Source organism: Quercus suber, unplaced genomic scaffold (assembly GCF_002906115.3).
Source record: "Quercus suber isolate HL8 unplaced genomic scaffold, Cork oak 2.0 scaffold_332, whole genome shotgun sequence".
In the NCBI taxonomy this organism is placed as follows: domain Eukaryota; kingdom Viridiplantae; phylum Streptophyta; class Magnoliopsida; order Fagales; family Fagaceae; genus Quercus; species Quercus suber.
In genome coordinates, this window is record NW_027069785.1 from 60,698 (window position 1) to 75,156 (window position 14,459).

The 14,459-nt window shown below is 37.2% G+C and overlaps 1 protein-coding gene and 1 long non-coding RNA gene across 2 annotated transcripts; one reads left to right on the forward strand and one right to left on the reverse strand.

Moving 5' to 3' along the window:
• Positions 1 to 1,910: 1,910 nt before the first annotated feature.
• LOC136061589 (uncharacterized) lies at positions 1,911 to 4,934 on the reverse strand. The gene is made up of 3 exons (XR_010623420.1): positions 4,407 to 4,934; positions 3,529 to 4,290; positions 1,911 to 3,011 (listed from the first exon to the last, which is right to left on the reverse strand). It is a non-coding gene; the product is annotated as an uncharacterized LOC136061589 (long non-coding RNA).
• A 2,208-nt stretch (positions 4,935 to 7,142) lies between these two features.
• Positions 7,143 to 11,682, forward strand: LOC136061361 (cation/H(+) antiporter 18-like). The gene is made up of 4 exons (XM_065759563.1): positions 7,143 to 7,328; positions 8,370 to 8,612; positions 9,316 to 10,317; positions 10,396 to 11,682. The coding sequence occupies exons 2-4, from the start codon at positions 8,412 to 8,414 to the stop codon at positions 11,602 to 11,604; spliced, it is 2,412 nt and encodes an 803-aa protein (XP_065615635.1). The 5' UTR covers positions 7,143 to 7,328; positions 8,370 to 8,411; the 3' UTR covers positions 11,605 to 11,682.
• The last annotated feature ends 2,777 nt before the right edge of the window (positions 11,683 to 14,459 follow it).

Sequence of the window (14,459 nt, forward strand, 5' to 3'; positions counted from 1 at the left end):
GATGTGAGGATTATATAAGTGGGTGAGATATATATATATATATATATTAATATTTATATATGAATTGGTTTTTTTTTAGTGATAGATGATTCATAATAGACCAATAGTTAATTTTCTTTGAGAAGATGACAAATATATAGTAGTTGTGTTTATTTGTAGTGTCTTTTTTTAAAGTAATGTTTAGATAATTAATAATTGATTCTTTGTCTTTGTTGATGGTTTGTTAATACTAAATGGGTGCTTATTTGAGGTTTCATAATGATTTTTTTTTTTTTGATCCCCTTAACTCGAAGTCTTGACTCTGTCCTTGCCCATAATAATAGGTACCCATATTTTGAGTTCCGTTCTATTCCAACCCTATGGATGTATATATCAATACATAGTAATCCTTTATTTTGTATCAAATTAAATATTGGGTCAAATTAGGGTGTGTCGAGCATTTTGGTCTATTCCGATTAGACTAGAATTTGGGTTAAGTCTATTATTTATATATTTTTTTTAAATTGAGCATATTGGTAATTTTTCCTCCCCAAATCAAACCTATACAAGTACATGTAGATATCAAAATTTTGAATTGTTTCATTTTTAAAATTTTGATTTTTATAAAAGTGGTAAGTTAAGTTTCCTAAATACTAATAGCATTTGACATGTTCAAAACAAAACTAACATGTAACAACTCAAACTAGCATAGTCTTTCATAATATTGTACTAATATTATCGTAATTATCTTATTAATAATAATTAATATAAGTAGTTATTCACTTGAAATTTTAATATAGTTTTGCCCAATAAATTAACTTTCTTATAATAATGATTGAAATATGTAAGGACACGTTTAATTGCCCAAGCCTAAGATGTATAAGATCTTGGCCCTGTGAGCCTATTACAATAAATTTATAGAGAGTGTGTTAGAAAACTAGGCCCTAATGAATTTGACAACGGCTAGTGTAGATTCAAAAGATGATCAAGCAAGAACAAAGGAAATGGAGTTGAATCTCTCCACTGTCCGAGGAGATCTTTTCTTATATAAATCAACAATAATGGGTACAAATACAATTTAGACTGCTATAGTATTATTTCTCTGTTCCCCCCTCCCCCCTTTCCTTCAGGGATCTCTTACATTATATATCTCCATCCTGGTGATCCTGGCCCTCAATTTGTCAATCGTCCAAGCCTCTACTCGAGTGCCCGTCCCATCAAACACCCCTTCTGGCTCTCTATGAGTTGTGGTAACCAAGGAAGCACTGTTCTGGGGTCTTCTCCACATAAATACGGCCAAAAATGTAGCTGCAGTGCTTTTAATACGGAGGTAAAATCTTTTACTTAGATATTTTCGGGTTCCCTTCCTTTTCATGTGTTCATGAGGCACGCTTTTAACATTGGAGCTTCTATGGAGGTCATTTTCATTGCTGGGATACGTATCTAAGCTATATTTGTCATGGCCGAGGAGGAATTCCTCCTCTGATCATCTTCTACTCCTTTTATACTATGAGACTCTAAACTGGAATCTTTCATAATTATTTGTCCCTTCTCAAACATGATAATATCCTCGGATAAGGCCCAAGGCCCAATATATGATTTTGGGCCCATGTCCCTACAAAATACATTCCAAAAAGTCAAAAACAAATTAATTTCCCAAGGTGTAATATATAATAGGTTAAGCCACTTGACAGTTGACACAAACATAATAGGTTAGATGTAAATTTTATTTATTGTAATAATAATATTTGAAATGTTTGGTCATAAAGCTTTATTTGGAGTAGGTTTTTTAAAATTTTGTTAGAACTTAAGTAATAGAATTCTAACTGAAATAAATCTATATTAATAATAATAAAAATGATACTAGTTGATATTTTTATTTTGAAGGCAATAATATTTGATATTTTTTTCTTTTGGATGGGAAATATTGTAAACTTTTATCGAACCAAAGAAGTACAATTTACATCATGTAAAAGAGCTTGTACAATAAAACAAGGATCCTCTTCTATCCAAACTGAAAAGTCATTTATACCTCGAGCATATTTTACTAATAAATGAGTCGGCTTATTGCCTTGCCAGCATACATGGGAGAACTCACCCTATCAAAACTCCTAAGTAGTTGATAAAGAGTTGTACACAATGGCAGCCACTGAAGAAGGAGGAGGTGAATGTTCCTTCAGTGCATTGAACATTATCAAAGAGTCACCTTCAAGAATGAAGTCTTGAATGAGCAAGTCTCTCGCAAATTGTAGTTCAGTCTCCACAGCTTTCGCTTCTGCCTCTATTGCTTTGAGAGGGGCCTAGATCTTCTTACTAAATGAACCAATCGTATTTCCAGTAGCATCTCGAACCAAAACACCCATGCCAGTAGCTTGCTGCGAAGCAAACATAGCCCCATCAACATTGATTTTGAACTTGTTCGAGGGTAGAAGCTTCAAGTGGGCAGGCAGCACACTTCTTGGCTTTTCAGGTTCCCTCACGCACTCCTGATACTCAGCTAGGTAGTGCAGTGCTCCAGTTACAAGCTTTTGGCTACTTTTCTTCACTCCTCCAGTCCGAATCTCATTACGATTTGTCCATAAAGCCCACGCCACTATAATCAACTTCTCAATTTGTTCGTTGTCCCCGGCTGCCTCGATTGCCCCATACCACAGCATATCCATTAAAGTTTGAAAATGGATATTAATGTTAGCAGGGAATAGCTTCAACACAGTCTAGGCTTCGTGCACCCGGTCACACTCCCAAAAAAGGTGACCAGACGTCTCCATTCCCGATTGACACATCTCACAAGTACCTTCCACTATCACCTTTCTCTTCACTAAATTTTCTTTTTTAGGGAGAATATCTTTGCAAGCTCTCCAAGCGAAGTGACAAACTTTATGAGGGACGTTGATTTTCCACAGGTACTTCCAGAACTTCCTTTGTTTACTCTCATCTGAGGCAGCCCCTACAGCACCTTCTGTGGCCAACTCCATTGCAACTTTATAGGCGCTACGAACACTGAATCTGCCATTAGTTGTTGGGGCCCATACCTATTTATCCTCTGGTAGCTTAGAACTCAAAGAAATGCTACAAATCTCATTAGCTTCATATGGAAGGAATTTTTTTTTTTTTCTTCACACGTTTCCAGCTTTTTAGAGATAAATTTTACTGTTCGTGAACAGTAAATATACTGTTTATGTAATGTACATATACTGTTTATGCATTTAAAAATATTAAAATAGGTCTCACGATACTATTCATGCATTTAAAAATTATTTTACTACAGTATTTTTAACAACAATCAATTTTCAGTAACAATAAATTGTATCTAAATAGACCTAATATAACCATTGCTTAAGTCACTAGTTGCAACATGTATGACAAAGTATGAGACCTTGTTTGGATTTTGGTGAACTAAGTTAACAAATCTTAGTTTTGTTAACTTATAACCCAAAATCAGTGGAGCCACGAGTAGTGACATTGTTTGAATGATTTTTAATTTGTTCACTCAGTTAACAAATCTCACTTTTTTATATATGCATTAACAAATTCAGAAACAGCAATAACCTGTGATGTTAACTCAGTGGCAATTTTCGTAAATTTTCAGCACCAACAGTCCCACAGCAGTGCGTAGTTTCATCTCCTGCTCAGTTCGCACGCCTGAACCAATGGTCACATGCTTGAATCTCAACCAACCCTCTTCACTCTCTCAACAGCGCACTAAACAAAGCTCAACTCTCAAGAATGAACAATATCTTCTCCTCTCCCAAACCCACGGCACCTCTCAGCTCTGAACAATCTCTTCCCGACCCTTGAAGCTCTAGCGCCGGCCCTTGACACTTCAGCAGCTCCGCCGCTCCCATTCTTCGCCGATCTATCTCTCAAGACCGACCCTTTTCAGTTTCATAGGTACCCAAGATCCGCCCCCCTTCATCTGTGAACAATCTCTTCCTTTTAATTTATTTTATTTTGTTTTCCATTTTCTCCGTTCTGTGCTGTGAATGTTTGGCCGGATCCTGCAACTGCCTGTACTGAGTGCTTCTTCACGAGACAGATTGGTTTGGAACCAACCCAAACTCTTCACTGTCATATCTACATATCAGGTTGCTTTGAGACTGAAACAGCAGGCACGGATTGAGCATTCTGGTGTGAGGACACATCGGGTTGTATGGAAAAATGTTTGGGCTTTCAATGTAACTGATCAGGCTTGTTGGGGGCTTACCAAAGGCTTGTAACTGATCAGGCTTCCTCTGTGTTGTTGTTCAGGAGCCTATTTACTGTTATTTGCGGTCCTTATACTTTTTACATCAATAAAATTTTATCTTTAATCTTTAAAAAAAAGAAAAAAAAAAAAAGGAAAATGAAAAAAAAGATGGAAATTAAATTAAGAAAAACAATCCAAAAAAGAGAATGACACAAAAATAGGTACCATGAACTGTTATTACCTGCTACCCTGCCCTCCAGCATTTCTAAGAACATCCCTAACAATGTATGCAGAGGCAAAATATTAGCTATAATAGAGAATAGAACCATAAAAACAAGCTCCAACAAATTCTTTATACTCGAAATTTTTTTTAGCTTATGAACAGTAGCTCATCAAATCTGATGGGCTACTATACATTAGCAATTGAATATCTTAGATTAAAATATTACACCAACTATTTATTATATTGTTTCTCAAAAAAAAAAAAAAACTACTTATTATATCAATTCTTTCTCTCTCCCCCGGATTTCTTTTTTTCTCTCATTCTCTCCATTGCTTTTTTTTTTTTCTCTCTCATTCTCTCATTCTCTACGTTGTCATTGCTCCTTTTTTTCTCATAAACCAAATGAAATCAGAAAAATAAAAGAAAAAAGAGAAAAGAGAGAGACCTGTTCATGAGCAAAAGAATTAATCCAAACACAAAAGACAAAACAAAAGCCAATTCTTAAAATAAAGTTGAATCAGAACAAGCAAATATGGAAAAAAAAAAAAAAAAGCCGATCTGACCCAGCCTGGTGGTGGGAGGAGGACGAGCGGCGGTGGGGCAGTAGATGTGGTAGTGCTGGCATGGTGAACGCCGATCTCCACTCTGTTGTCCTTTCGTCGACTCGATCTCCACCAGAGGTGGGCGACGGATGAGCAATAGTCTCTCTCTCTCTCTCTCTCTCTCCTCTCTCCTCTCTCTCTCTCTCTCTCTCTCTCTCTCTCTCATGTGAAGAGAATGAGGTTGCTGGAACTGGAAGTTCTTGGAGGAGAAAAAGAAATAAAAGGGGGATAAAGATCAGTGGACACGTGTGTGAAGGAGAATGAAATGAAAGAAAGAAAAATAATATAAAAAATAAAAAATCTTAATTGAGAAATTCTACCACAATATTTTCATAATATTTTTTACAATAAATTTTAAGTAACAAATTGTTTATTTGTTAATATTGGCGAAAAAAAAAATAATTTCAATGGTGAGTTTAAATTATAACTAGTAACAACATCCACATAAATTTTATTGTGAAAATATTGCGTAAAATGTTGTAAATGTTAACACTTTTCATTATAAATAAAGTTGTATATAAAAGAATAAATGATGATAAAAAAAGAATAAGAATAAAGAATGAATGAGAATAATATTTACAAATGAATAGAGAAAGGGATAGAGAATCTGTTGGGAAAATGTATTTGAAAAAGTAGTAGGTAAAAGCTAAATGTCACTGTTCATTTTTCAAATAGTACAAAAATTTGGTGAATCTGCTGGAGATGCTCAAGTTAGGAAGAACAGTAAGGAATAGTGTATGAAACACATATTACAATTAATTAAAAGCAAATAAAAAGGATTTCGTGGATAATCGTTAGAGCATTCGCAGTAATGGAGCTAAAAGTTTAGATTTTTAGCTCACTAAAAGTTATTTTACTATTTTACCTCATACATACTGTCGCAGTGGTCTATTTTAGCTTTTAACCTAATAAAATAATATAAACATCATAATAAAATAATATATCACTACAATAAAATAATATATCCTATACAATAAATAATAATCACAACCACCTTTAACGCCACAGTTACCGCCATCGCCGCTGCCACCGACCACATCAAATGAAAAAATTCACTAATTCATAAAAAAAAAAAAAAAGATGAAAAAATTCACTGACCACAACACACCATTTTTCACCACAAAATACACCATAAATGATGACACAAACCAGAAAAATTAAGCCAAAACAACGAACACCCAAATGAAAAAAATTCACTGCCTTGAAGTGGATCGGCTGGGATGCGAGGTCTAGGCGGTCTGAGAGAGATGGGCGGTTGGGACGGCGAGGTCTGAGGAGATCGACGGTGGGACGGCGAGGTCTGAGGCGATCGGCTGCTAGGACGGTGTGGGTCGAACTTCGATGGGACGCGCGTCAGTCAGCTTGAGAGATGGTGAGAGTGAACTTGAGAGTTTCAAGAGGTAGAGCTTGAGAGAAATTTCTCAAATGGGAGCTCAAGAGTGATGAGAGAGAGGACGGTGAGATGAAGAATAATAGAATTTAAAAAAAAAAAAAAAAAAAAAAAACTAAACAACCAAGTATTATTTTAATCTGGAGTGCTGCATAAAAAATTATTTTTTTTTAGATGACTGCTACAGTGCACATCTATAGATAGATGTGCACTGTAGCAGTTCAGCTAAAAATTATTGTCATGCCTCCATTGCTGCGCGGCTCTTTTTGGTATTTTGGTGGAGCTAAAATAGCATTATAGCTATTTAGCTCCACTGTTGCGAATGCTCTTATATGTGTACTGTACAATAATCAGCCTATGGATCCTACAAAAATGTGAGTTTTTATTTTGTGTTTTTAAAGTAAAAAACAGAAGTGAGTTTAGTTGCCAAACAAAGGTGGGAGTGTTTGGAGATTTTTAAGTTATGAGAAATGAGTTATAGAGTGATCAGCCTGTGGGTTCTACAAAAAGGTGAGGTTTTTTTTTGTTTTTTTTTCTTTGAGTTTTTTAGGCAAAAAAAGAAGTAATAGAGTAATGAGTGAATTTTAGTTAGAGTATCACTCGGCAAGCAGACAAGGCCTGAGCCATTTGCGTTGTGTCCCAGTTTGACTCTAAGATGTGTTGGTGGGGCCTAGGATATATCTGTACACGCATAAACAGATGAAGGAGTTGACAAAATTCGTGCTATAATAACTCTTCTTCCTCATTTCTCGCAGCGTTTACTCTGTATATAAGTTACAAAAAATGCCACCGAAGCCTTAACTCACACTAATACTTATATGTCCTGTGACTCACGGTATACAATACAAAAGCAAAACTTTTGGCTCTTCAAATACCTCTGCTCCGCTCAACTTAAAAGCGCTGGTTCGAATCTGATCCTTTGTGTCAGCGAGTTCTGGCCATAGCCAGGTAACCATTATACTCCATTCATCAGTTGGTGTCTGCTTTTTTGTTGTCTAGAAATCTAATGCTTTGATGGGTTGCGTTTGTTTCTTTATTAGATATATAGATATTGAGTACTGTGTTTTGTGCACGGTAAGGAAAACACCCATGCATATGCATATTTCTAGGGACTGGTTTTGTTTTGAGATTTATTAAATGAAAATTTATGCAAGGATTGGTTATTGAATGTTATTGAATTTAGTGGAAAATTAATTAAGTGGGTCAATTTTATCAGGTAAAAATTGTGTGTGAAAGCCTTAATAGAAGCAGTAGATTTTTGGACTTCTTTTCCTGGTTTATTTATTTATGATCAAAACTAATTATTGAGTTTCAGTTTGTTTGAAGTCAAGAAAAAGAAAATTGTATATTTTAATCTAGAAATTTCTAGGGACTGGCTTTGTTTAGAGATTATTAAATGAAAATGTATGAACCATGTTCTGCAGAGATTGGTTATTGAATTAGTGGACCATTTACTTAAGTGGGGCAATTTTATCAGTTAAAAGTGGTGTGATAAATGCCATTTAGAAGCAGTAGTTTGTTCGGACTTGTTTTCCTTGTTTATTATTTATTTTTTGTGATCAAAATTAATAAATGAGTTTGTGTTTGATTGATGTCAAACTCAAAAGTGGGACATTAAAATATATGCATAGATTGGTTATTGAATTTAGTGGAACATGAACTTAACTGGGTCAATTTTATAAGGTAAATTTTTGTGATGAAAGCCTTAATAGAAGCGGTAGATTTTTGGACTTCTTTTCCTGGTTTATTTATTTATTTATTAGACTTAAGGATATCATCTTTAGAGAATATAATTATCATTAGAGATGGAAGGTGGGTCTCCACCAAGTGTTCGCGTGTGTGTGTGAGAGAGAGATTTGTAGGTTCAAAGTTGTTTGGTATGATCTAGAGAATGCTAGTGGATTTCTTTTGGTGCTAAACAAAGAATACCATGCAAACTAATGTCTAATGTTTTAGATTTTGAGTCTGATAAGATGTCTCTCTTTGCAGGCTCTGAAGTAAAATAACTTTTGTAGACTCCGCTAAAGCAAAATGGTTTCCAACGCTACAGCCGGACTGACATGTCCATCTCCAATGAAACCTACCTCAAATGGCATATTTCAGGGAGATGATCCTCTTCAATTTTCACTGCCTCTTGCCATTTTGCAGATATGCCTTGTAGTTGTAGTTACAAGGGGTCTGGCTTTCATCCTAAAGCCATTAAGACAGCCACGAGTTATTGCAGAGATCATTGTAAGTTCATTTTTTCTTCCCATGCAATAAAATTTAATTAAAAGTGAGTTTCTCTAGGCTGATACGACATACTTTTGTGCATCCACTATCACTTTAATCCCTTAAGGCAGATACTAAAGAGTAGTGCGTAGGTCCTTCACTCTAAGATATCTTTACTAATTTTTTCCCATCAACATCTGAGGTTTAAAAAGTTAATAAGAAACCTATGTGGGTTAAAATTTTTCCAGTTTCTGGTGTAAACTTGGAGTTCTCATGATGTGGTATTGGTCACACAAATTTGTCAGCTAAAATTGCAATATCTTGTAAAAAGCAAAAGAAGTTTTATTGTTGCGTTTAAAGAATCACTTGGTTCAACACACCTGCATTTTTGTTTGTACGTGTATCTGTCTATCTATCTATCTGCTGTTTTATTTGTTTTTCCTCTTGGACATGAACTTGTCCTTAGTTTTCTTGAGGTTTACTTTGCAGGACAGAGGAATGAAGGTTGCTTTTTAAAAAAGAAAAAATGAAAAAGAAAAGAGAAATCACTGTTTTTTACATAGGCAAGATGACTGAATAGCGTAAATTGTTGGAGCTAAGCCTGCTCTATGGGTTTCACCAAATTGAAATTTTCACATTTAAAATTACTCAGACAGACAGAAATAGGTACCATTGCTTAAATTTTTTTACATTGATGAATTCACGTTGTGTTGCTATTTGACAGGGAGGAATATTACTTGGACCATCAGCTTTGGGACGAAGCAAAAGCTACATGCAAGCTATCTTCCCACCAAAAAGTCTCCCAGTCTTAGATACTCTAGCAAACCTTGGTCTTCTATTCTTTCTATTTCTGGCAGGACTGGAGTTAGATCCTAAATCTCTTCGTCAGACTGGAAAGAGAGCACTGGGCATTGCTCTTGCAGGAATCAGCCTTCCTTTTGCATTAGGAATTGGTTCCTCATATGTCCTAAAAGAAACAATATCTAAAGGTGTAAATGGAACTGCGTTTCTTGTCTTCATGGGTGTGGCCCTCTCCATAACTGCCTTCCCTGTCTTAGCTCGTATTCTGGCTGAATTGAAACTTTTAACTACTGATGTTGGAAGAATGGCTATGTCAGCTGCAGCAGTCAATGATGTGGCTGCTTGGATTCTACTTGCTCTTGCCATTGCCCTCTCTGGCACTGGCAAATCTTCCCTTGTCCCGCTTTGGGTCTTCTTATCTGGCTGCGTTTTTGTTGTTTGTGCAATTTTGATTGTCCCTCCAATCTTCAAATGGATAGCCCAGAGATGCCATGAAGGCGAGCCTGTAAAAGAGACTTACATTTGTGCTACATTGGCTGCTGTTCTGGCTGCTGGGTTTGTTACTGATGCTATTGGAATTCATGCCATGTTTGGTGCTTTCGTGATTGGAGTTCTCATTCCAAAGGATGGGCCATTTGCAGACAGTCTTGTGGAAAAAGTTGAGGATCTTGTATCTGGTCTCTTCCTGCCACTGTACTTTGTTTCAAGTGGATTGAAGACAAATATAGCCACAATTCAGGGGCTCCAATCGTGGGGTCTTCTGGTTTTAGTCATATTTACTGCCTGTTTTGGGAAGATATTTGGCACTCTTCTGGTGACTCTTCTTTGCAAAACACCTCTCCGTGAAGCTCTGACATTGGGGTTCCTAATGAACACTAAAGGCTTGGTTGAACTCATTGTTCTCAACATTGGTAAAGATAGAAAGGTAATGTGAGTGTTCATTCGGTTTATGGTGAGAATCAAAATCTTATGGTTCTAACAGCTTTGCTTTTTGCATTTGCAGGTATTGAATGACCAGACTTTTGCCATTATGGTTCTAATGGCCCTGTTCACCACCTTCATCACGACACCTATTGTCATGGCTATATATAAGCCAGAAAAAAGGAAAAGAATGGCTGATTACAAGAATAGAACAATTGAAAGGAAGAATCCAAATACCCAACTTAGGATTTTGATTTGCTACCACAGTGCAAGAAACATTCCATCAATTATTAACCTCCTTGAGGCCTCAAGAGGATCTGAGAAGCGTGAAGGACTTTCTGTGTATGCACTGCACCTCATGGAACTCTCTGAGAGGTCCTCAGCTATAATAATGGTACATAAGGCAAGAAAAAACGGGTTGCCCTTCTGGAATAAGAGCCAGCAATCAGATGCTAACCATGTTGTTGTGGCGTTTGAGGCTTTCAGGCAATTGAGTCATGTGTCCATCCGGTCAATGAAAGCAATCTCATCAATGCCTGGCATGCATGATGACATCTGTAACACTGCTGAGAGCAATAGAGCTGCACTTATAATTCTTCCCTTCCATAAGCACCAAAGAGTGGATGGTTCACTAGAGACTACCCGAAGTGACTTTCGTTTGGTTAATCGTAAGGTTCTTGAACATGCACGGTGCTCAGTAGGGATTTTGGTTGATCGTGGGCTTGGTGGAACCACCCAAGTAGCAGCAAGTAATGTTTCTTATTTCATTATGGTCCCCTTCTTTGGGGGCTGTGATGACCGTGAAGCCCTTGCTTATGGGGTTCGCATGGCTGAGCACCCTGGTATAAGACTAACAGTCATTCGTTTCATAGTGGAACCTGAAAGCATGGGAGAAATTGTCAGAGTGAATATAGAAGCCGCTAGCTCCAAATTGAGGTCATCAGATGAGGAGTTCCTTGCTGAATTCAAGCAAAATATGGCCAAGGATGACTCTATCAAATATGAGGAGAAATTGGTTAGAAATGCTGCAGATACAATTGCTGTGCTCAGTGAGCTAAGGCGCTGCAATCTGTTTTTGGTTGGTCGAAGGCCTGAATGTGAAGCAGCCTTAGATTTAGGCAGGAGTGATGATTGCTCAGAACTGGGGCCTGTAGGAGTTTTGCTGACTTCACCTGATTTCTCAACAACAGCATCAGTTTTGATAGTCCAACAATACAAAAGTGGAGCATCTCCAAATTTGACCCTGCAGATGGAGGATGAGTCACCTGACAAAGACTCAGAATCTAACTAACTGAACTACATAATGTAATTGAAAGCTGTCGGATGAGCGTGTTCTCACTCTTAGATAAATCATTGTCTCTCCATGTTCTATGTGAAGAAAAAAAAAAAAAAAAAAAAAAAAAAAAACATAGCATATGTTGGAATTGTCTGAGCCACCGCTTTAATCAGAATTTTCTACCCTACTTTTGAGAGTAATTTTTTCCTTCCAACTGGCCCATTTTTTTGCCAGTTTTTCTCTTGATCTCCTTGAATGTGTTCTTCTTGTTCTTCCCTACCAATGAAGGCAAACTCAGATATTTCTGATGTTGCTTTATAACTTGTGCTCCAAATTGATATTTGATAATAGAGTCTATTTATTTTACTTAAACACAATGTGAGGTTTGGATAGCACTAAAACGTGCGTTGTGTTTTGTGAGTTTAGTTGTTGTTTGTTTGTTTTTTTTTTTTTTTTTTTTTTTCACGCATTTCCAGCTTTTTAGAGACAAATTTTACTGTTTGTGAACAGTAAATGCACTGTTCACGTACTGTGCATGTACTGTTCATGCATTTAAAAATATTAGAATAGGTCTCACGATACTATTCATACATTTAAAAATTATTTTACTACAGTATTTTCAGCAACAATTAATTTTCAGCAACAATAAATTGTATCTAAATAGACCCAATATAACCATTGCTTAAGTCACTAGTTGCAACATGTATGACAAAGTATGAGACCTTGTTTGGATTTTGGTGAACTAAGTTAACAAATCTTAGTTTTGTTAACTTATAACCCAAAATCGATGGGGCCACGAGTAGTAACATTGTTTGAATGATTTTTAATTTGTTCACTCAGTTAACAAATCTCACTTTTTTGAGATATGCATTAACAAATTCAGAAACAGCAATAACTTGTTTTCAAGTTATGGGTGATGTTAACTCAGTAGCAATTTTCGTAAATTTTCAGCACCAACAGGTCCCACAGCAGTGCGTAGTTCCATCTCCTGCTCAGTTCGCACGCCTGAACCAATGGTCACATGCTTGAATCTCAACCAACCCTCTTCACTCTCTCAACAGCGCACTAAACAAAGCTCAACTCTCAAGAATGAACAATATCTTCTCCTCTCCCAAACCCACGGCACCTCTCAGCTCTGAACAATCTCTTCCCGACCCTTGAAGCTCTAGTGCCGGCCCTTGACACTTCAGCAGCTCCGCCGCTCCCATTCTTCGTCGATCTATCTCTCAAGACTGACCCTTTTCAGTTTCATAGGTACCCAAGATCCGCCCCCCTTCATCTGTGAACAATCTCTTCCTTTTAATTTATTTTATTTTGTTTTCCATTTTCTCCGTTCTGTGCTGTGAATGTTTGGCCGGATCCTGCAACTGCCTGTACTGAGTGCTTCTTCACGAGACAGATTGGTTTGGAACCAACCCAAACTCTTCACTGTCATATCTACATATCAGGTTGCTTTGAGACTGAAACAGCAGGCACGGATTGAGCATTCTGGTGTGAGGACACATCGGGTTGCATGGAAAAATGTTTGGGCTTTCAATGTAACTGATCAGGCTTGTTGGGGGCTTACCAAAGGCTTGTAACTGATCAGGCTTCCTCTGTGTTGTTGTTCAGGAGCCTATTTACTGTTATTTGCGGTCCTTATACTTTTTACATCAATAAAATTTTATCTTTAATCTTTAAAAAAAAGAAAAAAAAGAAAAAGAAAAAAAAGATGGAAATTAAATTAAGAAAAACGATCCAAAAAAGAAAAGGACACAAAAATAGGTCCCATGAACTGTTATTACCTGTTACCCTGCCCTCGAGCATTTCTAAGAGCATCTCCAACAATGTATGTGTAAGGACCCAATTTAAATTGAGTGTTGGGTTTTCAGCCCAATAAGCCCAAACAATAAATTTATAGAGTATGGGCTCAAGAACTAGTACTATTTTTCAGGAAGGGTTCTACTCACCAAGTAATAAGGGATACTATTGATTCGCTCTATGAGGAAAAACTCTCCTCGACCCTCTTTTAATTGGTCTGTTCTTCTCTCTCTCTTTTTCCTTTTTTCTTTTTCTGGTCAGAAGTCCCTCCGGTTTTCTTCGTTTCTACATTATATACTTCGTTTCTTTTCTTGTTTCCTTTGTACACGTGTAGTTCTTATCCTGGGGGCTCTTTTCTGTCCCATCTAGTCTCTACCGGAACCTTCAGCTTAGTGGTCATAAAGCTGTTTAGTTACTATTCAGGTATCACCTCCACATTAATGCGGCCAGAGTGTTAGGTGGACAGCATTTAATGAGGAGGTGATAGACTTTAGAAGATATTTTCTACTTTCTCCGACGCCTCTTTAAGCTATATCCAACTTCCAATTCAGCTACAATCTGGCAGAATCTTTCAGTCAGTACGAAGGTTACCTTCACCTCGGACTTTGTCGTCCTCGGACGTGTGCCATACCACTGTATATAACACCTATTTATACCTTTCATATCACCTATTTGACGTGAATAAAACTTCTTTAGGCTGTCCTCAGACAACTGCGTGTTCTCGGATCGGGCCTTTGGGCCCTGAGCCCAATTCTGAGGGCTACTATACCCTTTTTTAGATAACAGGCCCCACAATAGCCCCTCAAAATCTCGTTTTTTGCCATCTCGGAAAAAAGGAGATTTTGATATCCAGCCCCCACTTTCAGAATGTCTTTTTGTTTGCCCAAGGCGTGCTCCTGACGCTTCGGCGTCATGGGCACGCTATTATTAAATGGTAACTGCTCTGCTGTCCCACACGTTCAACGACCTGATGCAAATCTAACGGTGGGGGATACTTTGCATTTATGGGCGGGGCTTTTCCCGCTCCTTTTTTCTGTGCCCTCGTAAAGTGCCTTTCAAATCAAATCTTT

Excerpts from the sequence above, each read along its gene's own strand:
- LOC136061361 (XM_065759563.1), top strand. The coding sequence starts at position 8,412 with ATGGTTTCCAACGCTACAGCCGGACTGACATGTCCATCTCCAATGAAA. Across the intron at positions 8,613-9,315 it reads GAGTTATTGCAGAGATCATT|GGAGGAATATTACTTGGACC; the intron begins GTAAGTTCATTT and ends GCTATTTGACAG. Across the intron at positions 10,318-10,395 it reads ACATTGGTAAAGATAGAAAG|GTATTGAATGACCAGACTTT; the intron begins GTAATGTGAGTG and ends TTGCATTTGCAG.